The sequence below is a fragment of the Meles meles genome, chromosome 5 (assembly GCF_922984935.1).
Source record: "Meles meles chromosome 5, mMelMel3.1 paternal haplotype, whole genome shotgun sequence".
Lineage (NCBI taxonomy): Eukaryota > Metazoa > Chordata > Mammalia > Carnivora > Mustelidae > Meles > Meles meles.
The window spans coordinates 10,568,890-10,594,859 of NC_060070.1; the positions used below are offsets into that span (position 1 = coordinate 10,568,890).

Consider the following 25,970-nt stretch of genomic DNA (forward strand, 5'->3'; position numbering starts at 1 on the left):
AGGCAGGTCTCATTACTCTGGTTTCGCTGGGAAGAATGTAGGCAAATCGCCTTATTCCTAGGTAGGATTCCTAAGACTCCTGATCTCTAGGTTGGAGCTGACCGACTGCTGGGGCTCAGAAACAGGGCTGCGTGGACCTTTCCTATGCCAGGTTTGCTGGATTCCCTGCAAGGGTGGGCTTGCTGGGCAGGGGACACTGAAAACCGAGTCCAGATTTCATTTTGCGGACACCCAGCTCGGAGTGTCCCCGACAGCAGCAGCAGTAGGGCGGCGTCTTCTGGGAGTGCAGAAGTATTTGCACAGGTTACTGGGGAGTTAGCAGGAGTATTTTTAAATACCTGTAGGAGGACTAGAGGCAGAGAGCTCAGAATTCCCAAGTTTCCTTCGACTAAGAAGGTAAACCAGAAGAATTGTGCCTTTGCAATGTCGGCCCCAACAGCCACATCCCAAACTGTATTCTCTTCCCTTAAGCACTGTCAAGCGGTTCAGTTACAAAACATCCCTGGTCCTCAAAGATCCCGCCCTCCGTTTGCTTTCCTAGGCAGCGGCCTCCCGGTCGACAGCTGCAGTACTCCCACTTACCAGGAGAGGGCGGCTGGAGCTTGGGCTGCTTCTTGGTGTCGGCCGTGCTGAAGACTTCCGGCGGGGGCTCCTCCCCGCGCTCTATCTTGCACTCAAAGGCAAACAGGTACTGAATATACTGCTTTTTCAGGGAGCTCGCCGCGCTGCTTGAAGTGCCAACATTTAGGTTGGTTGCCAGCTCGCGCCACTTCTTGTTTTTATTAACCTAGCAAAAAAAAAAAAAAAAAAAAAAAAAAAGGCAGGATCATTGGTTTGCAGCAAAGTGGCTTGTTTAAAGCCAGGAGACAAAAAAAAAAGCACTTAATGTCTTGGTTTACTTTTTTTTTTTTCATTTGCCTCTTTTAACTAATGCTCATTACTCCCACTCAGTAGTGCACAGACAGCATTTACAGTTATAAAACCATTAAGGGACCTGCTGATAGCTACATAAAAAGCATCGCTCGTCGAGATTCTTCTGCCTCGTGCACCTTCTTCCAGGCCGCTGCGGCTCCGAGCCAGCGCTGTTCTCTGAGCAAGTGTACACTGCCTCCTGCTCCCGCTCATCCCTATCCCCATCCCACCTCTCCTCTAAAAAAAAAAAAAAAAAAAAAGGAAAAAAGCCACCTGAAAATGAATTTTAAAAATCAATAACATAACTATTTTGCAATTTAAGTGTTTGAGCCTTGATATGAAAAACAGTGCTTTCTTCCAACAGCCACAGGCTCCCGGAAAGACGAGCCTGTAATTCTAGCCCGCGTCCCTCCTCTCCCAGGCAGCTCTCCTAGGGTGCTGGGCAGAGGGGACACCGGGGGCAGCCCGCAGGCCATCAGCCCTGCGTGGCTCTGTGAGGCCACCAGCTAGCCGACATAGCAGGCCCAGGGGGCGACACGGGGTTCCCAGGTACCCTCAGGCCGCAGAGAAGGTAGCCACAAAAGGGAGAGAGAAAGCCTGAAATGCTACAGAAGGATTTGGGGCATTAACTTTTGATTCCTGCTTGGGCCAGAGTCATCGGAGGTTGAATGGCCGAAGGCAACATGCGGACCTGCAAATCCCCGGGCCTCTTCTGCCTTGCGCTAAGTAGCCTGGTCAGGGTTAAGGGGAGAGTGGTTTTTAAATGAAATGTTCCATTTTTGGATTCGAGCTTTCTCACAAGGCTCTTTACGTCCATTTACTTAGTACTAAATGGTGTGTGATAAGCAAACCTCAGAAAGCTCACGAAATGCCCAATTCCACTTCGGGCACTTAAAGCAAGGCCGCGCCAAGCATGCCTGAGGACGGCTTCGGAAGGGCCGGGCAGGGCGTTGCCTGGGACTCCCTGACAAGCAGGGCCCTGCACCGATCTCCTGCGGGCCCCCCCGGGTGGAAATCACGACGGGGTGAGAGTTACGATGTGGCCGAGTGGCTCACCGGTCCAGCCACACTCCAGCTGCTCCGAGCCTGACTTGCAGACCAACGCGGCAGCCCACACCACTGGCAGGGCCCAAGTAAGGCGTCCGGACACACTCTGTACTTCTGTGAGGGTGAAGCCCACTGTCCAGTGTCCTGAGGATTTTAAATATTGATGCCCGGGGGTTAGGTGCAGAGGAGAAAGGCCAGGGGGTCTGGGTGCGGGCAGAGGTGTGCGTCTTGAGCTCTCCCTCCACGGACCAACTCTCAGCCCTTGGTCCGAGCTGTGTGACTTAGCATGTTTCCACAGAGCCTGGAATCAGGCCCTGTCTGGGCTGCACACCGCAGGTGGGATGCGGCCCCCCCAGGGACGGCTGAGAACAAAGGCCTCTCCTGCCTCCCCCAGAGCCGCACAGCACTGAGACCCGGGCGGCCCTCACTGACACCTGTGCACGAGGGGACTCACTCCGGGATGGTCAGCGACCTGTGGTACCTGGCTGGACCGTGGGCTGCCACACTGCCTACTAGACCACTGGGGCCCACAGCTGCTCCTCTCACTGATCTGGATAGGAGCCCAGGGACGGGCGGGATTTTAAAGCTCCCCGAATACTTCTAATGGAGAAGCAGGCTGAGAGCTGCTGGTGGATGGGAAGAGTGCAAGTCTCAGAGCCAGCAGGCCGGGCCGTACCTACCCTGGGTGCCCCTGGGCCACATGATCGCACCTCACCCAGCTTCCTCTGCTCTTGGGGGCTGATGCCCCCTGTATTTTATGGGTATACAGAAAGCCACAGCCAGAACAAAGGGACAGCACAGTGCCCAGCACGCCGTGAGCACGGCTCCAGGGACACCCTTTCCCCGTTCCTCTTGCAGGACATGTGTGTTCCGAACTAGCCTTCTTGCTGAAAGCAGCACCAGGACCAGCGTGAGGAAGGCACGGCCCTAGGGGTACAAGACAAAGCGAGCACTGGCTCTGAGAGACCAGGGCAGGGTCGGCCCCGCACAGCCCTGGCCCTCTTCCTGCCCGGGTACTGGGGACGTGCTGATGGATAAGGGACGTCGTTTTCTTAATCCACTGCTCTGGACAGAGGGAAAGAGCGAACTGCATTTAGAATTGATCCAGACAATTAATCTGGTCATTTGCGAAACATTTCTGGAGTATTTCCTGTGGCAACTTGGCAGAGCCCACGCAATTCTGGAGCGGTCAGGGAACCTAAAGGAAGATCTAGCCCAGCTGTCTGACTTTACAGATAAGAACGGAGGTGCAGAGAAACGGACCGAGGTCACCCTGCGAGTTGGTGGCAGGGCCAGGGTCCCGAGCTCTAGTGTTCTCCCCTGCAGCACCCAGACACGGAGCCCCTAGGCTTAGCTTTTCCTTACGGAAGGAAAAAAACAAAGTTTGAGTCTGCACATTCAAAGAAGCCTGCAGGGAGAGCTTCTGTACAGTGTCTCCTCGTTGGCTCACTCAGGCACTCTCTCTCACCTGTGCCAAACCTCCGATCTCTTTGACGCAGACGTAGAGCCGGAACAGGTCCAAGGGCTTCTTGCCCACGGCGGGCAGACTCGAGACGGGCGAGCCTCTCTCTTCCATGAAGGTGAGGTATCTGTCGACCCATAGCTTTCTCTCTGGCTCATTCCCCAACTCATACACCTTTGTGATCTTTTCCCCAGTGGTGGTGGAAGAGCTGGACTTCTAGTGCCCAGAAAGAACATTCGGAGGGGGGTACGGGCAGGCGGAGGGAAAAGGGAAGAAGGTGAGAAGAAAGTGATGAGCTACCAAATACAAGAAGAGAAGAAATTTCAAAACTACTGCTATCACACAACAATTAGGAATGAAGGCTACTAGTTCAGGCACAAACTATACATGTTCTTAAATAATTAAGACTTTACTTTGACTTTAAATAAAGGGCCCAAACTCCCCCTTTATATACTTAAAGAACAAAAACAAAAAAACCTTTTTTTTTACTTGATTGATATAAGCGTTGAATCCCAGAAGGCATGATTCCAATGATACCTCACGTCATTTTTAAAAATAAAAGGGTGCTCGCTCATAGAATAACCATAGTGAATTTAAATTCTCACATGTACGCCATATTATAGAGCCCCCAAAACTATATGGACTCTTACTTCTTGTCAAAATAAGAATGGCTAATGTGTGTCCTCATTAAAATGCTAAAGCAGATGGAGGAAAGCCCATATGGGACTTGCCAGAAAATTTAAGGTAGGTCCCAAATCCCAGGAACCCGTGGTGTGGGCTTTATGCTCATTTGCAAGCTTTACAGACTAGTGTCCAGCTAAAGTTCTGGCATTTACTCATGATGACTAGCTTCCCTGACTTGAGATTTCTTGAACTTCTCTGCCAAGGCAAGGGGATCTTAGAGAATTATTTTAACAGACTTCACAGGCGACCATGCTTTAATCACAAACACATGTGCTATTTCATACTCCCTGAACATCTATGGATAAAAATATATTTACTTTTACACACATGGGTTTATGGGCTCATGTGGTTTATTCTGATGCTCTAATTCTTGTCTTTGTTTTCCTAATTATACCTGATACTAAAATGTCAAAAGTTACTGTTTCTGCATAACTTAAACCCACCTTCTGGGTTATGGGATCTGGAAAGGTTAAGACTTCTGGTCCTAAACAGCCCAAGTGTCTGTTTTTCTTTTCTTTTATGTCTCTGTATTTGTAACAATGATTTGGGTACTTGTAGTATGTGCAACTTCAGGGTTATTGTGAAAAATCACTTCTAAGTTCTTAATAAAGATTTCCTTGGAACAAGAACTGACTTCATTTTCTTATGCGTATTTACCAGTTATCATTTGCAATGGATGGCCGGTATTTTAAGTGGGAGTTTTTCTTAACTCTTTTCCATTATATTTAGCTTAACAATTTTAAATGCATAGCTGAAATTTTGGGGGCTTAAATAACATGACTGTCACTGAAGTTTAAAGTTACCTTATTTGCAAAGGATCCCTAATAAAAGCAGGACTTCAGAAAGGATGCTTGAGAATGAGACTAATGAAGCTGGGTGAGTGGCAGCTTCTCCCCTAATTAACGTGTACTTCTCTTGAGCTATTGCTGCTGAAATTTTAAGCCTTCAGACTCAGAATTATTGAGGCATAACATCTTTACATTAAACACACAAAAAATGGGTGATACAAGTTGATGTAAATAAAAAAATTTAGGGTGGTAAGATAAAAAAAAGTGTGACCTTTTAGAATTTATACTGATGCCAAGGCTAAACAGAAAGTCACTTAAAAACTACTTTAGATTCGAGCTTAAAAATATATACACATATTCATATATATAGCTACACATCCATATACATACTCAGAATATGGAACACACTGTATATTCAAATGATAAGTTTTTAAAATTTCTTTTCCATATTCCTATACCCAAGGAATGTTTGACCAGGAAAAGAACCGTCCTATACCGCATTTTGACCGCATTTCAGAAGTTTTGTCATCACTGATGGGGTAGCTATTATGAAGAGGTTTCTAAATGCTAGTTTGAAAATATTTTTCCTTTTGGGGAGCAATAAAAAATGGGTCCAATTTTTTTTTTAATGAAAATTTGAAATAAGAACAAGAGGAGAAAAGCATTATCACTTAAAATCAATAATAAAAAAAAACAACAAACCCAGCAACCTCCCTATTGCATTTCATTTCTGAACAACAGAGGTAAAAGCCTGACATTCCATTCCGGGTGAGAGAAGTAAAAGCAAAATCATTTCAATTTAAAACTATTTTGAGAGGCTCCACCAACATTCTGAACAGACGCTCCACCTGCCCCTTCTGGCCTGGTCCCCTCCAAAGCCAGAATGCGGGAGGCTTCTGGAAGGACGGTTAATCGGGACCTGAGCAGGGAGACTCTGCCGATGTTGTTCCCATTTATGAAAAGAGTGTATCCCCTGCCCTCAGATGGGCCTAAAATAACAGCACACTTAGTCTGGCTATATATATTTTCACTTTTCTTGCCGTTCTTTGTTCAAGGAACCTGAGTTTAATTAACTTCAGAGTATCTCAGTTCATTCTCATAAAGTCAGAAAAGGCTAATGAAAATATTTTTTAAAACTGAATTGTCTTGTTTTGCAGAGCATCATTTTCAGATCTTCAAAAAAGACTCATGGATTTTTATGGCCCCATAATGTAGGAAAATGCATCTGTATGAAAGAATGTGGTCGGGCCTCAGGTGACGTGTAAGGTCCCGGAAGAGGCCTCCCAGGCATCTGGGGCTCCTCCGTCTAGTCTAAATCACTGTCCTCAGTGGCCCTTGGTTACACAGCTTATAAAAAACGTATGTTTTGCATGGGATTACTGGTGTGCCCTACGTTTTCCTGACTCCCACAAGGAAGGATCCGTGCTGATTCTGAATCACCCACGGTGACTGCACACTGGAGGTGGCTGGTGTCGAATCCGTTCTGTGACTGGGTAGTCAAACGGATGAGAAAGGTCTGAGAAGTCTAGCACCCTCCAAGGAAGAAACAAAAGTGTTAGGAAATAAAGGTACATACTTGATTGCTGATTAGGCTCAACATGAACTTTCTTTGGCTCAGAGACATTAGCTCTGATGTACCCTTTGGATAGGTGTCATTGGACACTCTCCCCACTGATCTTGGGCCAATAAACCTGCCCTGCAGAAAGATGGGATGACCCTTTCAGGTCCCTGGGACCACCTCACGCTGCTTCTGTGTTGTAAATACTGTATCCCAGTGCCTGAAATTGTCGTGGACCTCAGAAAAGGGGGAGTGCCAAAAGACTGCAGCAGGACTTCATGGCGCCACAAATGTTTTCCTTGCGTATATTTTAATTAAGTCTATAAGTACAGTTTGCCTCAAATCTTTCAAGCAGATTTACAATTCAGCAGTCTTTACCATATGCCCGGTAATATGTGTATGCACAAATGTTTATTTTTATTTTAAAATGTTCCGTAACACAACAATGTTAGTCCATAGCACCCTGTCAAAGCATGGAACGTCTTCGTCATGTAGTCCGTTTCTGGCCTGCGGTGAGACAGGTTTTACCAGAGACACTGGGAAGGGCGACTGAAGTACAGATTGAAGTTGTGTCTCAGAAAGGACAGTCAACTATTCCTGAACTGTGTGATGCCGGCAGTGATTTGACAGCAGAGACGCTCTCAGGTCCGGCCCTACACAATCGCTTTTGGTTCCCTTCCTAAATTAGCATCTCATTCAAGGCAGGGACCATGTTCTGAATACAGAGCCTACCTTGAACCATAGCTCCTCTGTCCCTCTCTACCACTGGAGCCAGAGGTTTACTTGTAAATTTTTTTTTTTTTAAGATTTTATTTATTTGAGAGAGAGAGAGTGTGCAAACACGAGCCAGGGGTGGGGAGAGGCAGACGGAGAGGGACAAGCAGACTCTGAGCGGAGCCTGGAGCCCGGAGCTTGATCCCACGATCCTGAGATCATGACTTGAGCTGAAACCAAGAGTTGGACGCTTAACTAACTGCACCACCCAGGTGCCCCATAAATTCTTACATATAAAATGGTTATGGTACAGGAAGAGACAGTGTATGTGGAAATATTTAGGGAAAAGGGAAAAGCAGAATGCGGTTTTAAGCATAAATGTTTTATAATCGGAAATGAAGTCAACAATTCATTTTACTTTTTTCTTCTATTTAAGTGGAAAGTGGGTTTTGTTTTTTTTTTTTTTTTTTTTTGAATAGAAGTTTCTTTCCTGAAGGACTCATTGTATGGCGGTAGCTGACTAATTAAGTTAAAATATCATAACTATCTCACTCAATCTTTATAATCCAGAGTCGGCAATGGGGCATTTTTATTTATTTTATTTTTTAGTTAATTTACTTTTTCATAAGCTGGAATTTTTAAACATGTAATATCATCTATTAGTAGTCTAATCAGTATGCTTAATTATTACCTTAAGGTTTTAAAGATTATTATTTTCTACCTCCGAAATTTTTCCCTCTGAGCCAATATACAAATGTTTTCAAAAAGTTTGTAATTTGAGTTCCACCTGTTAACCTGAGAGTAGGCTGATTGAAAAATGCTTTTATGATGAAGACAAAACAAAACATAACACCGGGGTACGTTATGGGGAAAACACCCATAACACCGGCTGCCTTCTGAGACTCAAAGCCAATAACACAAGGACATCAAAATGTAGGCTTTGCACTCCCCCTTCCTGCTAGTTCTGCTTAACCCGCCCTAGAGCATTTTCCATTTCATCTTGGTTTTTGCAAAAGTGAAACATGTCTACAGAGAAGGTAACAGCGAATATCGCCCTTTCTTCCTCTGAAAAGGAAAATGCTGGTTATGCTAGAGCTCCACATGAATTTTACAAACATTTACTGGAACCACCAACCCTTCAAACCTTCAGCTCTATCTGTTTAAACCAGTGAATGGATAATTAATAGCAGCCTCCTTTTGGGGTTTTGACTAGATTGCCAGATTCTGCACATAGTCGTCTTCCCTCCAACTTGCTTTTCCTGAGCTGTACTCTTCAATACGTCGTCTTACAAAAATTAGCGTGTTAATTAAGCCTTCTTGGCAAGTAATTGCATGTTAAGTTTTTTTTTAAACAGATCTTTTGATTCCCTATATGAATGTAAAATAAAGGTTACTACAGTGCCATTCTTATTCTTTTTTTTTTTTTTTTTAATGGCACAGAATTAATTTCTTCAGTAGGAAAATAAGGACCAAACTCTATGGACAGAAGAACATTAAGGCTTAAAAAAAAAAATTCCCTTATAGGTACATTACCATTTTTTTTTTTTTTAATGTATCATATGGAAATCAACACTTAATTTCAAGACGATCGGCAGTCTTGCACAGGAGGGAATTTTTCTATCTTGGCTGATTCTAATGTAGGTACATATTATTAATCCAAAAGTAGCATTCCAAATATTCACACGCGGTAACATTTCTACCACTTTTCTGTTCATTTCTGACAAGTGGATTGAAACAAAGCAGGGTTGATATTATGCTAACCCGTGCCCAGAGCGTAATATCTCTATTTTCAGGTAGGCAGTTTTGAAATAAGATGTTCAGATACAACAGCCCATGAAAGATTCAGGCCAAAGGCCAAATTTGTCATTTATCCCGTGGCTGCTATTAGTTCCCATGTAAATGGAGAAGTAGCTCATTCTGAAGATCTTTGTAAGTGCACAACAGATCAGACATTTAAACAAAGTCACTGTGTGAAGGAGTTTGGACCCAGTAACACAATCGCATGCTTTGTAGAGAGGTGTTCCTTTATAACACCGTTTCATTACCAGAAATCAACTTCTACGATTTACATAAATGTTACTCATTTCGTTACTGACATAATTATCAAGAAAACCCTTTCATGGATAAATTATGAAGAAAACGTCTTATAAAACAAATAAATAAGCAAGCATTAAAGTAGAATTAATTAATTATCAAAAAACCCCAAAAACAAAAAAAAACCAAAACAAAACAAAAAACCACACACAAAAAAACCAGAGCCACTTACAGGGCTTGATGGAGTCTTTGGCCAGCCTGGGCTGCTAATGCTATCGCTTTCATCTCCATGAAATGAGGAGATGCTAGCAGAGCTGGGGGACATTGGGGAAGGGACTGGCAGGTTGCCGGGGGTTGGGGGCTGAGAAATACCCTGAGAGCTGTAGCTATCCTGTGGTAGAGGAATAAAAAAAAAAAAATGACAAAGGTAGGGCAAACTTTATTTAAAATAACGAAAAGCACATCCAGTTTAACACACTAATTTTTATATATAATGGATATATATAAAGACATGGACAAACACACAAAAACACACACATATAAAGGTATTAAAACAACATTCTTAATTAGTATAATTTGGTAAGTTTGCTGGATGCTGGATAAGGCCACTAAGCCACCATGCTTATTTCAAGCTTACATGGAATGCTAAGCATGGGTTACCCCTTATGAAAGAAAGAAAGGAAAAAAAAAAGCTGTTCACCTTATTTATCAAATAAGGCAGGAAAGCAAAATATTAAGTATGTTGTTGTTGCTGAGGCGGCCAAAACAGGAAGCTATAAACTGAAGGCAGAGAAAATGGCTGCAAGTATCAAAACCAGGCAGGACCCCTTCCTTCTCCCCACCCCCAGAGCGCCTCTCTCCGGTGGGTCTCATCCCTCCGCCCCTCTCCCAGGACCGTGAGTTCGATGCCGTAAGAACTAGTAACTTTCAGATCCACACCATGGAGGGGGGGGAGAGCGAGGAGAGCTACAGACATGGTGCACAGGATGGAGGCATGCACGAGAGAAGAAACCAAATGGCAACAAAAGTGGAGGCCGACACCAGTGACCAGAACACCACGGCAGCTGCAGCGAGGCAGGCCCCACACCGCGTGCAGAGGAGAAAGGAAGTACCTTTGACTTGCTCTCGGGCTGCGGAGTGCCTTCTTCTTTCCCGTCGGCCTTGAGGGGCACGGGTAGCTTGGAGTCCCCGGGAGACATCATATCTGCAAGACCCATAGATGCTAATCGAAAACAGGAGAAAGAGTTTAGGATTATACATGTGAGGCAGCGGGCCGTGCTCCTGCTAACCCAAGTTACCGAGATACACGTGGGACACCTGAATTTCCCCTGAAGGAAGAAGAGAAGAGAGATGGTGACCGAGAGCACACTGCTTCTCTGAAACCTACACAGCACGGCATTCTGCCAGTCCTTTTGTAACTTTAAAAAAAAAAAAACAACTCAAAGACAAAAAGACCACAATCATTTACCCAACACCCAAGCACCTGAAAGGCAATTTGTATCAATATTATTTTTTCAAAATTACTACAGGTTTAATAGAGCAGGTGCGAGGGGCAGTAAGTCCAATGGTTCGGTGGGTCATTGGGTGTGAAAGGAAATGCCGGGTGCGTGTGTTTTTTACCTGGTGACTGGAAGATTTCATGCTTTCTTAATGTCCTGCATTTACAGAATCTACGGTTTGCAAAATCACTTGACATTTTCTATTGTTTCATTTTAAAGGCTTAACTGGCCTAGGCCTATAGGCTGCAATCATGGAAAACAGTCCTAACAAGTGACTTGAAAAACCAGAACCAAAAGTAATCTTCGAAGGACAGGATTTCTAATGATTTTTACAACGGGGCTGGTTTCCTTTCGGTCTTGAGCTGTGTGTACATTTATTAATGCCCAGCAGGCGCTCAAATGCCCAGGTCAGACCCCCCAACCTGGTCAAGAGTCAACATCACGATTCCCGGCAAAACTCATTTTCTATGTCAAAGCTCAGAAATTCAATCAAGGCCATCTAGGATTTGGAAGGAAAGGTTCACTAAGGAACAACTGATTTGTACCCATTTATTACAAACACGAATAGACATTTCAGAGTTAAAAAGGAGGGTCTGGCTTTCTTTTTAAAGGAAGAACAAGGCTACAGTAGGGAATCAGTGTAGACATCCGGGGACTAACAGCTGAATTTCTACAGAACCCCACTGTGACAACCATCTGCACAGCGCTGGGCTCGGAGCGCGACACCAAACAGATGTGTGAGGGGAGACGGAAGCAGACAAGGGAGAGCGGAGAGAATGAAGAGCCTTGTCAATGAGTGAAAGCCGGCAAACATCCCTGTTTCAACGCAAAATAAACCTGAGGTTCTATGCACAGGCCCCGTTCTGCACTCCGCAAACAGAACTGCTGGCTCCTCCCAGGCAGTGCGCGTGTTGCATAATGTGCCAAAAAAAAAAAAAAAAAAAAAAGAAAAAAGAAAAGAAGAAAAAAAAAAGAAAAAGAGAAGAAGCAGCAGCTTTAAAAAAGGCTCCACAGATTGCCCACTACAAAATGATTATTGCACATATTCATGTATTACTATGTTTTAGAAAATAATTAGTTTTAATTACAGCAGTGAGAGAGGGAGCAGGGCCCTGGCGAATTAGCTGGCAAGCTTTGCGGTGCTAATTTGCTAATATCGTTAGCATCACGGCAGGTTGAGACCAGAGGTCCTGCCAAAAAAGCGGACCCTGCCACGTGCCCAGGAGTCCGGCGGCGCGCTCGTGGACGCCCGGGGAAGCACCCGTCTTTTCCATGGGACGCTGGTGTGCGGGGCCCAGACCGTCCGCACCCGGTCAGCCCTTGAAGTCATCACCACGCACACAAATCATAATTGGGATGTTTTTCTTTCCTTCTTTTCTTTTTTTTTCCAAATTACTTTCAATACTTAGACTTTAAGAACTGGAACAAAAAGCTTTTTCAAGTGATGCAGCTGCAGAGAAAAAAATCTATTGGGATCAGCTAAAAATGCTGTTATTTTTGTGAATGTGTGAAACCTCAGAAAAGCAGCTGAGAGAGACCGCCCCAGGACCGCCCCGCTCACAGCCCTGGGCTGCTTTCATGCAGTCTTCTCTCTGGGGTCTAGCGCTGGGGGAATTAGTAAATCTGTACACTGAGAAACACCCTTTTTAGAAGAACAGAAAGGGGAAAAAGAGCGGGACGAGTGTGGAAAGAGGAGCTTCTTCAGGAAAGTCCCCATGTCCTCGCTAGTTATGCACAGAGCTGGCACACAGGAATGACAGCCACGCCATCCTGAGAATGTGGCAAAGTCATGGACATGCGGCTTCTGTGAAGGCCTGCCCCTTCAAAGGTTATAATGAATAGTTCTGTTAGTATTTGTAATAAGTTATGCCTAAATATTACCGTTGAAAAACAGAAAATAGTAATATTCGTTTTCGTGCATTCATACCCATGAACCATTTTTAACCATGAAGAGGAAGGCCAAGGGGCGCCTGGTGGCTCAGTGGGTTCAGCCTCTGCCTTTGGCTCAGGTCATGATCCCAGGGTTGTGGGATCGAGCCCCACATTGGGCTCTCTGCTCAGTAGGGAGCCTGCTTCCCTCTCTCTGCCTGCCTCTCTGCCTACTTGTGATCTCTCTCTCTGGCAAATAAATAAATAAAATCTTAAAAAAAAAAAAAAGAGGTAGGCCAAAACGTATTATTATAATGAATGGTAATAATTTATACTGACTTAAAAAAAATCAGACTCAGATGAAGTTAAGCATGTATGTTGGTTTGAAATTCCCCAAACCTCCTCACTCTCTATTATACATTTTTAAATGGGCATTTAGGATATGCAAACATAAAAAATGGTCAAAAGTGGCACTGCTTTATTATTTTGGGAGATAAATAAGGACAGAATTGAGAGTAAGAGTTGAATTTAGTACTCCTGCCTTACACTGCAAATTTTATTTTACTAAATGGATCAAAAGGTCTTTCCTTACTGTGGCTTTTACTATTCCTTTTGTTGAAATGCTTATTTTTGACTTCTTACCAGAATTCTCAATGAATCACTGCAAAGCGCTACATGCCTCCCAGGGCAATGACACTCCAGGGGCACTATTTTTTTTTTCTCCTTTCCCAGAAGAGAGAGACCACCACTGTTGTAGGATGTGTTAAATCAAGGCCCCGTTCTTTCTCCTGTTGACATCAGTAATCCAGTATGTAAAGTTCACACATAAAAAGGGGCAGTAAAGAACTCGGGCTTGCAGAAAGTGCTGTGTGAGTATTGTAAATACATTTCAAGTGCCAGCCTCTGGCTTTACCGCTGAAATTTAAGAGCTAGAATGATTTCCTAAAGTAAGCGTGGGTCAAGGTCCTAAGGCAGCCATTCCGCCCTGGATTTAATATATTCAAGAGGAACATAAAGAACATGTGGTGTGAGCAAAACTGAACTCAAACACTCACTCTTCCTCGTTCAGCTTTCTTTACTCAGTCTTCCTACAAGGTGGCCAAGTCACTCTGGAAAGATGGAGACATGGGACCAGAAGCACACACGCGGTTTGTTCTTTTCATGGCAAACGACAGTGCTCTCTCCGGAGAGGCAGCCCAAGGAAACATGCAGCCTGAGCACACCCAGCACACTCGCTGTGCTCTCAAGAAAGCCCCAGCTACCGACCAAGTCCAGCGCTACCAACCGACTCGGCATTTCATCATTTATTACACCTTCCGTATCTTTGATTGGGGAGGGAAGACAGCAGTTCACCAAAAATTATTCACTTCAAGCAAGCAAGCAAGCAAACAAAAACCCCAACAATCTTAGAAACCATTTGGACATCCAACCATCAGCAACGGTGCTAAAGAGCCAAAACGTCCTTAGGGAAGGACCCTATCCATCTGATGGATGTATATGCGAGCCATGGTTTTGTACCTTTTTAAAAAATTTCAAAACAGCAAATTATCTGGGAAGCAGCTAATGCCCCACAAGCGGGCAGGGGATCTGCCAGGAGACTGCTGAGCCGAGTACCTCCAGATCGGGGTTCTTCAGCTTTTGCGAGCACTTATGAAAACTACTTGAGGTGTCTGTTAGGAACAGAGATTTCTACACTGTCCAGAAATTCGAAATCTATAGTTTTAACAAGCATTCTGGGTAACACGTGGTTCTTGATTTTTGAGAACACCAAAGGAAGCTGTCAATCCCGTCGTAATGAGCTTGCCTTTTTTCCTCTGTGAGGGCTAACGGAGCTAGTCTTCCCCATACTGGTAGGACGTCAATGGGACACTGCCTGTGGGACAGAGCTGTGGTAGGTTGGTAGAAAGATCTGGAATCCCACAGGGGTCTTGTGTAAGAAGAAGGCCTGCCTACAGGAGTATATGGCTGTTCCTGGAGGTATAGGGATGGAAATGCCCTACATTTTGCAGAGTGGCTTCTAGGGAGGCAAACTTAGAACCACAGATGGTAGATAGATTTTCTGGAATTTAGATGTCTTCTCTGAAGATGATGGTTTATACGAAGACAAGCATATAACTAATGAATATTATAAAAGGAAACACAAAGAAGTATAACATAGCTAATAACACAAGGATTATAAAAGGGCGTATTTAACAAGGCTATACGTGACTTATACTTTTGCCCACTGCATTATCTAATTCTAATCTTTTAAAGCAAATAATTTTTTTGAAAAAAGCTCCTTTAGAGGGAAAAAAATCCCCCCCACTGCTTAGCACCCCACATTTCTTGCATTTTAAAATGAAGCAATAGTTGTCACATTCATACTCACACTGATTCCATTTGAATAATTACTTGCTCACTGAAGCCTGTAACAATTTGTCATTACACAGGAAGATGTTTTTGGCCCTGAACCCCGTCTATATCACAACTGCCTGAACTCTGCAAAGAGGATGCTGGAATGCCAGTTGCATAAGCTGTCGAGGTTCAGCAAATCCCACTGCCAGCCCTGGACATCAGGGGTGTTATCTGCACCTTCTCCAAAAGTGCCCTTGCAGAGAGAACATGTTCTGCCGTTACCACTGGTCATAGATCCACACGCGCCCAAAACAAGTAGACGATGTGATGATGATTGAAGCCATCTGGGGCCCAACTCTAGAAGAAGTCAAGAGTGCGCCTTCAGACCAAAGCCCATCAGGAGCTAGTCAGTAACTTTATGGGTTCCTTTGCCACTCCTGTTTCCCTCAGAGACTGTAACACGGAGAGGGCAGCTTGATGGGCGCCTATCAGGAGACACACAATATATGCTAACTCAATATTCTTTGGATGTGCTAGCTAGATGACTACTTTCTATCAGGGAGCATTTGACGTATAGAGCTGGAATAAAATCTCCTAAATGTGTAGAGGAAAATTTGATAAGTGTCTAAATTCTTAAAAATTCAATGTTTTGAAATACACAACGCAATAAAAAAATTTTACTAGCCCATATTAGACTGGGAGGCTAAATAGCCTCTCATTGAACAGATTTCCTCTGCAGGAAGTAACGAAGAACTGCATTATCTGAATAATAATAATGAAAAGAAACCCTCTCTGTGAATTTCCATTAAATTGGTTATTCCCCAGGAACACATAAATCTTCTTAGGCAGGGCACGGTGCCATCTACTTGTGGTTGGTTATTTTTGTGGCTCTGGGGTCCAAAGGAAAAAGGGAAAAATGAGTACTGCTAATAGTAGGTGAAAATTTATTGTGCAGTTTCAATGCTCTGAAGTAATTTTATTTCAACGAGCCAGACAGAACACGTAATGTCGTAACCCAAATACACAGTTACCTGGGACCGTGCTAAGAAGTACGGGGAAGCTTCTGGCTAACAGACTGTCAAAGACTGTCCTCTTTCATCTCAAATGTAACAACACCCACCTTGCTGGGATGAATGACCAATAGCAGGAAGGACTATTCTAGTTATTTAAAAACCTTCCATTTCACCGCTAGTTTCGTTCTTCCCATTGCACGTACTTTCAAGAGGTGTAATCAGGGAAGGGCACAGTTAAATGAGACCCTGGAAACCAACAAGTCAGGAGCTCAGAGAGGATGCAGGCCCAGCCTGGAGCAAAGAAACAACAGCTCCCGCGGTGGCCTTTCAAAGTCCCATAGGTCAGAGGGGTGGCAAAAGGCAGAGGACATGAGGAAAGGTAGTAAGAAAGGGCCAGGCCTCTAACTCCACGGTGTTTCCCTAACACATCATGAAGCCTCATGGGGCGCACACAACCAGCTACACGGTGCTCGGTATTCACCGAAGGCGAGCATCCTCCCTAGGACAGCGCCAGCCCCTCCAATAGGCACTAGAAAGTGACAGGTCCGCTACGACCCACAGCCTCTTCCCATCTCAAGAGCAGCGCTCCTCAGTGGGCAGTGAGGGGCGTGGGGAGGTGGTTCAGGGCCTATGGAATCTGAGAACATGGACTCTTGGCACAGGTGTAGACATTCCTGCTGTTTCCACAAACGAATTCCCCTTCCTGCACTCACCGGACGGGCTTTGGTAAGAACAGTTTTTGACATCACCAAGGGGGTTGAAAACGTTAAACACGATGGAAAATTTAAAACAATCCATTAAGAAAATAATATGGACTTTCTCACTGGAGACGATCTGCAAACAGCGCTTACGAACAACTACTTCCGGATATGTGTTTCAAGGTGAAAAAGTACTTCAACGCGCCTGGTCCTGCCCTTCAATCCCTCCTCTGAAAGGTGAACTCCCACGGAATGGAGCATCATTTTGTCGGGGGATCTTCCAATACTTCGAATGATGCCCCACAAGAAAAAGAACTCAGCGTACACATCGAGCAGGCAGTCTCCAGGGTCGCTGGGAATGTGCCCACTCATTACAAAATCACGGAGGCTACACAAATCATTCACACAAAATACATGATCCTCACGTCTTGAAACAGTTACATAGATTGAGCAAGTTTCCAGGCAGCAGACAAGTTGAGTGTGTCCCCTTCTGACCCAAGCATCCCACTGCTTGGGTCATTCACCTGTGCAGGCCTACGGGGAGAGGAGGGGGCGGGGAGGGCGGCTCCCAGAACGCCGGGCTGACGCGGTTACCTGCTGAGCTGTTCACCATGTTGGGCGTCATGCTGTAGGGGGGTGCCTGGGTGTTCATCAGCCCAGAGCTGTTGTTCACGGGCTGGCTGTAGGGAGAGCTGGAAGCCATAAGTCCACTCTGATTCATGCCGGGAAAACTGCCTTGCCTGTAGGAAGAGAAAGCACACGCATACATATGTTGGCCACGGACACCGGCGGCACGTCACCCGGGGAGCCATTTCTCAGAATGCATCTAGGCAAGGGGCGGGGGCCACTATTTTTCATGTTCGCTTAAAGTAACTTATTTCCCGGAAAGAGGGGCTGAACTACTGCTAAGTAATTTATTTAATCCACTGTGTAAAAATTCCAAATAATATAAACTCCACAAATAAATTACACATTTTGAATCATGTCAAGTGTTCCAGGTTATGATTTATATAGAGGAATGTAAGCAAGAAAGGGGGAACTTGAAATAAGAACAGGAATTACAAAAGCAAGCAAAATTAATTTCTAATGTTTAAAAAGATCTGACTCTGTGAGCATTACTTAGTGTCCTCATATCAAAATCCAGAAGTCAGGGGCGCCTGGGTGGCTCAGCGGGTTAAAGCCTCTGCCTTCAGCTCGGGTCATGATCCCAGGGTCCTGGGATCGAGCCCCGCATCGGGCTCTCTGCTTGGCTGGGAGCCTGCTTCCTCCTCTCTCTCTGCCTGCCTCTCTGCCTACTTGTAATCTCTATCTGTCAAATAAATAAATCTTTAAAAAAAAAAAAAAATCCAGAAGTCAAGGGATGAAAATCAAATGGGCAGTGTGAGGAAGTTATTTAAAAATTCTTTCTTCGGGGACACCTGGGTGGCTCAGTGGATTAAGCCTCTGCCTTCAGCTCAGGTCATGATCTCAGGGTCCTGGGATCGAGGCCCCACATCAGGCTCTCTGCTCAGCGGGGAGCTGGCTTCCCCTGCCCCGCCCTCTGCCTACTTGTGATCTCTGTCTGTTAAATAAATAAATAGAATCTTAAAAAAAAAAAAATTCTTTCTTTGACCTAAATGTTCTGATAGAATGAATGTGGGAAAAAGCATTTCTTAAAACCCTTTAACCCTGTTATTTAGCATTCTTTTAACTAGGTACTGTGAAACACACACCAATATCCCCATAGTAACTTTACACAGTAAACACCAGACTTCTACTTCTTTTTGTAGGCTTTCCTGGGACAGGAAGGAAGGGAGCTTCAACTGGCTGACAGTGTCCCTAAGGGTCACCCTTCCTCGACTGTGATGCAGACTCATGAACTTACATTTTGGTGATTTAGTTTTGCTAGTTTTTTGTGTGCTCTGCGAAAGACAAACTTTGCACTCTTGCAAGGGGAAGAGGGTATTTCTTAATCTGAAGGGGACACCTGTGGCACAAAGGCATTTCTCTAACTGCTGGAAATGAGGCGGGGAAGGGGGGAGATTTCTACTACGCTGCACTTTAACTCTCGCGGGAGAATTACCAGGTAGCGAGAAAGACGAAGGCAGTGTGACAAAATCCGCAGGCGCCCCCACTGTCGTACTCACGCTCTCTTCCATAAATAGTATATGCCTTGAGAAAATTTTCCCAATTTTTGGCTACTAGTGTTCCTTCTTAAGAGAAATACTAATAGGAAGGGTAAAAATCCACACTTGGCATATCTGTTCCAAATGAAATACGAGTACAAGCCCCCTCCCCCAGACTCCATTAAGCTGTCATCCGATGACTTTCTATGTATAACAGTAAAATATTTTTGAAGAGATTCTTTAAAAGATTAACATAAGTCATTTTAAGAAAAACCCAATATACTATTCTTTTTGTGTAGCAATTTTCAATGGATTCAAATTCCTGGCTGGTGGAAAAAGTTCAAACACAGTCCGCTTGGAAATTCAAAGTATAAGGGTTTGAGTGGGCTTTTTTTTTTTTCTTTTAAATATTACATCAACCATTCAGAGAATTCTTGTCCAGACGAACACTCTATGATGGCTCAGGACGAACATTCTAGCAGGCTGAAAGACTAATGGCGTGGGTGTGGCTCTGGGAGAAAGGAATGTTACTTCAGCCTTGAATTCTGAGCTCACTGAAGTGCCATTTGGAATAACTACAGACTGCTGAATCAGGATTATAATACCCACTGCAGTTCATTAAGAATGTATCTGAGAGCATTTGATGGCTTCTGATTAACCTCGAGGTCGTCAAATATTTCTAAATACATTGCCCCACAGCTGGAAACAGTATTTCTTTATGGTTAAGGTCTTAACATCCAGCATGAAAGTGGCTGGCGTTAATTCAAGTATCTTAGGTTCCCCTTCTGACGTGCTCTCATTCAAACAAAAGACACTCTCACATTTATCTACCTGTTTTGAAAGAAAACAAGAACAAATGGCACCTGTTGGGGCTGCTCTCCCAATTGCGCAGCAGATAAATCATCAGAAGAGCGTCCTTAATTTAGGAACAGGTTGGGTTTTCTGAAGACAGCTTTCAAGTCTCAACCAGTGGTGACCGGTCCTTCAAGATCCAGGTGCAAAGGCCACCCCCCTCTGCGAAGGCCATCCTCACTCCCCCACCTGGAAGCTCTGCCTGCCCCAGGCTCTGCCTATCAGAGCCCCCTGCACTTTCTTTTGGGTCTTCTAACAATTTATGGTGCGCGTCTTCGCTCTTAGGGGTACATATGTCTCCGAGAGGAGCAGCTACTGAACCTGTCCAGCTACGAGAGTAATACTTGGTAAATGAACTGGTAGACAACGTTGTTACCCGAGTACACAGGCCTCAGGCCACCTCTTCAGGCTTCCCCCAAACTCAGTTTCGCATGTGCTCTGACTCCCGGGTACGCGGAACAGTCGGTTCCTTGAGTGTGCTGGCTTATAACTCAAGTGGCAAAGAGAATCGGAATAGAGAACCCACCAGGCAGGCTCCTGGTAACCCTAAATCTAGGATTTCTCCCCCAAGTCTGCACTGTCCACTTGCAATCACCGTAAGATAATGAAGATATGCATTAGAGGTTAAAAAAAATACCGTTAAAGGTAACAAGAAATTAAAGGTGTCGTGCCGCTGGCTACAGTGGTCCTTGCTGTTTGCCTGTAGTTATACAAGTCTGGTTAAAATGCCAGGGGTCTTGACTCTCACCAGTCACACTTTCCACAGTCACTGGGATCTGGGAGCAAATCTCCTTGGGTCTCTGGGCCTGTTTTTGCATGTGAACACGCAGGGACAGATAACAACAATAACTGTCATGACTTCTGAGGCCCTAATAAATGCACCTGGCCCAATTTCTAGGCATTGAACACATTTAATTTTTTAAATTCCCGAAGGAAGGTTGGTGGGATATGCTTACATACAGAGAAAGAAAAAAGGATCAGAGAGACTGAAGAAGTTGCTTGAAGACACACAGCTAGCAGGTGGCAGGAACAGAATGCCTCAGGCCGGCTTCAATCCATGTCCTCTATCTCTTTCTCCACAGGATCCTAACACGGCTAGCACTCGATGGGACACGGATAATGGCATACGGAGCCCACTGTACACCTTCCTCTCTGTCTACTGTAGTCACCTGTAGTTATAGAAAGCTGACAGACACAAAGTGGAGCTTTTCTTTGGGCTTCCTGATCATCTGCTTCCAGGAAGGAGTTTCACAGGTGCGGCAGGGCCCTCGGGTATCCAAGGAGGGAAGCAGCTGAGAACGACGGGAGTCTTCTCAGTGTGGCCATGTGTGGCCATGAGCACAGCACTTGGCCATCTGTCCAAATGGGGGGAGACAGCCAGTCCTTCCATCATCGCAGAAGAAACCCTATTCATTATTGCTTTGGAAACTACCCGCCAAGACTGTTGGTAATTTTGGATAAGCAAGATGGGCTAATACTAAAAAAAGAAGGCTTTCAATGCACTCCGCTGAATGCTGTAAATTGAGACAATTTCGTTTTGTGGAAGGAAACCTAACATGGCCACCTCTCTGACTAAGCTGAGCGCCCCAACTCACCATGGCGTGCCTAACAGGAGAGGGCACCAAGTGTGGGTAACAGGAGAGGGTTTCTGGGGCTCACGACAAAAGGCTTTTTTGGCCGGGCTGACTCCTGTGACTTAGACCACAGAGACCTCAAAAGAGGGCCCTTTCCAGAGGCAGCACTCACCGATCACTAAATCTCTTTCTGACCACAGCGACACTCAGATTGCTGCAAATGGCATCAGGACAGTCAAAGAAGTCAGTCACTCACTCTCTTTTTCAAAAAGAAACAGGGCAACACGACAAAAACAGGTAAAAATGCAAACGGAAACGAGGGTAACATCGTCCACGTAAAACCCTAAGATATAAGTTGTATCTGGAAAAGCAGAGTGCCCTTCCTTGACCTTGGGGTGTGGACTCCTGGGCTATCTGTTACAGGTCTACGGGCTCAGATAGTTTTTGTTACAAATTACTGCTGGCCTGATGTCACAGGTTCCTAACCTGTGCTGGTTGTGGCCAATAACGTCTCAGAGGGGACCCAATAAACATTCAGAAGTAACGTCCTGTCGGTGCTTTGCTGCTAGCGGACCGTGTGGGAGGCACGTGCACAAACGGGCCAGGCCCTGTGCTCCCGGGTGCCTTCCGCAGCACAGCTCGGCCCCTGAACTCTTCAAAGTCAAAGCATGATGTGGGGGTTGTTACTTGAACACGCGGACCCGCAGATTAACTAGAGGAACTTTACTGAAATCGGCCTTTGGTTGGGACTAGACATAAATGTTTGAGATCTGTCACTCGATGACAAGAACCAGGTTATTATAAGGAGAATAATTCAAAAGTGGAGCCTGTACACCCATTTCCCTAAAGCACTCCTCATCCTGCTTCTCAGTCTACACACACTCACTCAAGTGATTTTTTTTTTTTTTTAATAGATCTTCCTTTTATTCACTTTGGAGATTTCTCAAACATTACACATTCATCTGCCAATAAAGAGCTGGCTTTGGGGAAAAATCCCAGAAGCAAACACCAATTTTAAAGTGACCATTTCCAGTGGTTCACAGTGAAGGCAGAAAGGGGACTACAGCTTCCAACTACAGCTTGAACCCAGCGGTTAAATGCACCAGTATGAAACGCTATAAAGGGTAACCGCACGTTTTTTTCTAAATACCTTGTTTTAAAATCAACTACAAGAAAATTTAAAGTAAGATCTGTATATGCTTTTGGTGCTTTACAAGAATATTTAGGCCACATTGTTTCAGCAATCACCACTATTTTCTCTCAACAGTGACAGACGGGGAAGTGTGAAATGTTTAACTTGAACGTGAGTGGGATTCTGATGCAGCTCTTTCGAGAAGGGTCGGGACAGAGAGAAGAAATGCTTTGGAACCAGGCGCCACAGGAGGGGAGCCACGTCATACAAAGTCCTGGGGGCAAGCCACGTGGAGAGAAGCTGCACACAAGAGTTCTAGCATATCCAAGGGAAACAGTGTTCTTGAGTCATGTTCACCAGGAACATAACGGCACGGCTGCATACAGGTCTTTCTCTACATGGACGGTCACTGTAGATGTAGCTGAAGTTATGCAGACAGCAGATTGCTTACTGACAAAATTAATTAGGCTAACACCAAAATTTGGAGCACTTTTCCACCTAAACCCAACAGGCATCAGAACCAGGAACCTAATCGTTGCAAAGCCCAGTTCCAGCAGAATTTATTTTTAGAGAGATCCAACTGTATGCATAACATTACACACGATGCCCTATTTTCAATGTTTTAGAAACAGAAGCTGTTTTCACATGTGCCCGGCATCGCCGGAGAGCACGCTCAACCTGACTCACACCATGTCTCCCCCCAGGCAGTACCGAGGACAAATTCGGTCAAAACTATTTTAAATCTAATATCTGAAGCGGGAAAAACACTGCCGGAGCCCCCAAAACAACAAAACAGAAAAGCCAGCCATCCATGCCCCAGCCCGTTTCCGGTGTGGCTAATCCATCGCACGCCTGTGACAACAGGTGCACTAGCATATTATTCTATGCTATCGGTTCAACAGTGAGAGGCTCAATCCTGGGAAGGTAAAGTGGCAATTTGTATCTTTAAAACCAAAGACGACATGGGGCGCCTGGGTGGCTCAGTCGGTTGAGCGTCTGCCTTCGGCTCAGGTCACGATCCCAGAGTCCTGGGATCAAGTCTCACATCGGGCTCCCTCGCTCTGCCTGCTGCTCTGCCTACTTGTGATCTCTCTCCGGGTCAAGTAAATAAAATCTTAAAAAAAAAATAAACCAAAGACGACGAAGAGAAGTGCCAGTGATTTACAAACAGTAGATTCCTGTGGAAATACACAGCCACGTGTTATTAAAAAAAAAAAAAACAAAAAAACCCCAACAACAACCGTACCCCTTTGGCTCAGGGAGACACGGCAGAAATAGCTAATGTTAATCAGAAACATCTTCTGTTTATTGGTAGTTACGATCACTTGTTCGAGATGAGTGTTTTAAGACTGGTGTGGGAGGGGACGGGGCAGGAGGAGCACAACAGGAGGGCCAAGCAGAGAAACAAGTCAAATTGCCGGAGCGGACGGCCACGTCGACCTGCAGGTACGCTCTGTGGCGGAGGCCGAGGTGGGAGCACAGGGGAGCCCGCAGTCGGGGAGGTCAGGAAAGTTCCCTGAGAAAGGGATGCCGGTCCCTGCTGCTCTCCCCTCACACCTCATCTCCGGTCAGATCTGCAGGACTCACTCGGGTGAGGAGAGGAGAGGACACCATGGCTCAGGGGTCTGGAAGCAGGGGCAGCTGGCAGACTAGAGGGCAGGAGCGCGGAGAGGGACACCAAGGGCCTTGTCCCGCGGGGCCTGTGGTTCTGTGGGCTCCTGTCTGTACGCTGGGACAAAGGACAATTGGAAAGAGACTAGGGATTGTTAAGCAGGAGCAATGGCCCAAAAAGATGTGTCTCAAAGGCATCGTACCCTGCTTGTGGACGGGAAGACACACTGGTGGCGGGAATGGACCTGGGGCCGCAGGCGTGCAGTCGCTCCAAGGCAGGTAAGAGAGGCCAGGAGCGCAGTGGCACAGCCGAGCGGCATCTGGGAGCCACACCTGACAGGATGGGGTGAGGAATGAGATACTGGGCGGAAAGGAGAGGGGCACTAAGGTGTCTCGCAGGTGTCCGGCTCGCGCGAGAGGCTGGGTGAGGGGGCAGTCACTGAGAGGTAATGTCATGTGGGCAGCCGAAGGCTCAAGTCTGAGAAGCAGAGGGAGAGTTCTAGAACTCATCTTCGCTTCCTGTGCTCTTAAAACCCTTCTTGAGTCTTTGGTTTAGGATCTTCCCTCGTCGTGAATGCGATCCCTTTTGAGGCAGTCTGTTCCCTTCCAGAAGGCTGAAAAGTGCAGGACATCAGCCACAAAGCTACAGCAGTAATTAATCACTTTCCAGCAGCTATAAATGAATAACTCCCCAAACCCTTTGGTCATTGATACATATCAGTTTTATTTTTTTCCTTTGAGAATGGGCAAAAAAGGAACGTTGTTTTCCAAGAGCTCTATGAAAAGACCCTTTCGACAGAGGGGCTGTGGTAACTTTGTTCACTGGTCTCGAGAATGGTCTTCGGAGTGGGGGTACAGTGCGTGGCAAACGACGGACAAGCTCTCCCTGGCGTGTCCCAGCCACTGCCCGCATCACGCACGCTGCCCACCGGGCCCCTCGGCCTCTCAAGCATTTCTCCGGGGTGTCTTCGCCTTTCTCAGCATCTTGGGGAGGCGGTTTCTACCATGCACCGAGGAATCCTGCATATTCCATCTTGATTTCCTAAAAGGCTCTAACACCAGGAACACTTTTTCCCTTTCTGTTAACTGCTTCATGCAGCCTTCTCGGCGGGATCCAACCTGTTATCAGTCCTGTTCCTGGCATCGCCGCTAAAACGCACCTGTTGTGCAGTTTCAAGATTAAGTCCTTGTCTGCCTCAATGCAGGTACCCCCTTTCGGTTGTTCCTAAAGCCGCTGACGGATTGTCACCTTCTTTCTCAAAGCAACCAGGAGAACAAATAGAGCTCGAGGGTTTTGAGGCGAGAGACTTCCCTGTCAGGGTGTGAAGAAAATGCAAAAAGCGTTCGGCTGCCTGAAGTCTGGTAACTGATAACTGAGAATGTTCTCTCCATCTCTACGTTGATTTGGGGCTGGTAAGCCCATTGTTCTGTGATTCCTAACAATTACTGGCAATCAGGCAAAGATGAACAGCAAGTCTCCCTTCCTTCAGAGACTGCCTGTTGACTCCCAGCACATGGGCTGCCCCAGGCTCAGGGCGGAGACCAAAGCCACAGGGTGCAGGTGTGGATCCCCAAACCTGTCTCTTCCCTGGAAGAGGAGGACCCCAGGTGCACGTAGCTTCCCACTGGGTCCTGGTAAGATGCAGACTGCACAGCTCCCCAGAGAGGAAAACCAGTTGTCATTGAGGTCGCCCACAGAAAGAAAACAGTGTTCTTTTCGTTATGTCAGAGATCTTTACTTAAAGTTAATTTTGCAATTATGATACCACTAAGAAAAGATCTTGAGTAATTCCCAAGCAGGGCTATTCCTTTTCAGTGATGAAGTGCCCACCCTTTACCCCCCGACATCCCCTTCCTGGGCACAAGGTGTAGGAGAGAGTGACGTCAGAGGTACCAGCACCGCGGACAGGTGCACATCAGCTTGACAAATACCGAGGAGCTCTGCCGCAGCACCCATCCAGAACCAAACCAAGTGATACCTGGGAATGTGGTCATGAAGAATGCACAGATCCCGTACACACTCACAGACTTCTTGCACCTAAACAGGCCAGTCTATCACATGAAAAAGAGAAAGAATCCGGGTC

At 45.7% G+C, this 25,970-nt stretch overlaps 1 protein-coding gene across 10 annotated transcripts in view; it reads right to left on the reverse strand.

The window, feature by feature from the left end:
• The window catches only part of ARID1B (AT-rich interaction domain 1B), a 440,857-nt gene that overhangs the window by 24,450 nt on the left and 390,437 nt on the right, over nucleotides 1–25,970 (reverse strand). For 6 of the 10 annotated variants that reach the window (XM_046004238.1, XM_046004240.1, XM_046004234.1 and 3 more), the window contains 5 exons: nucleotides 17,207–17,352; nucleotides 10,312–10,421; nucleotides 9,432–9,590; nucleotides 3,428–3,637; nucleotides 583–787 (listed from right to left, as the gene is read on the reverse strand). In XM_046004238.1, the coding sequence (XP_045860194.1) occupies nucleotides 583–787; nucleotides 3,428–3,637; nucleotides 9,432–9,590; nucleotides 10,312–10,421; nucleotides 17,207–17,352 (830 nt within the window). The remainder of the gene's footprint in view (nucleotides 1–582; nucleotides 788–3,427; nucleotides 3,638–9,431; nucleotides 9,591–10,311; nucleotides 10,422–17,206; nucleotides 17,353–25,970) is intronic. The other 4 variants (XM_046004242.1, XM_046004239.1, XM_046004233.1 and 1 more) reach the window with 3 other exon arrangements.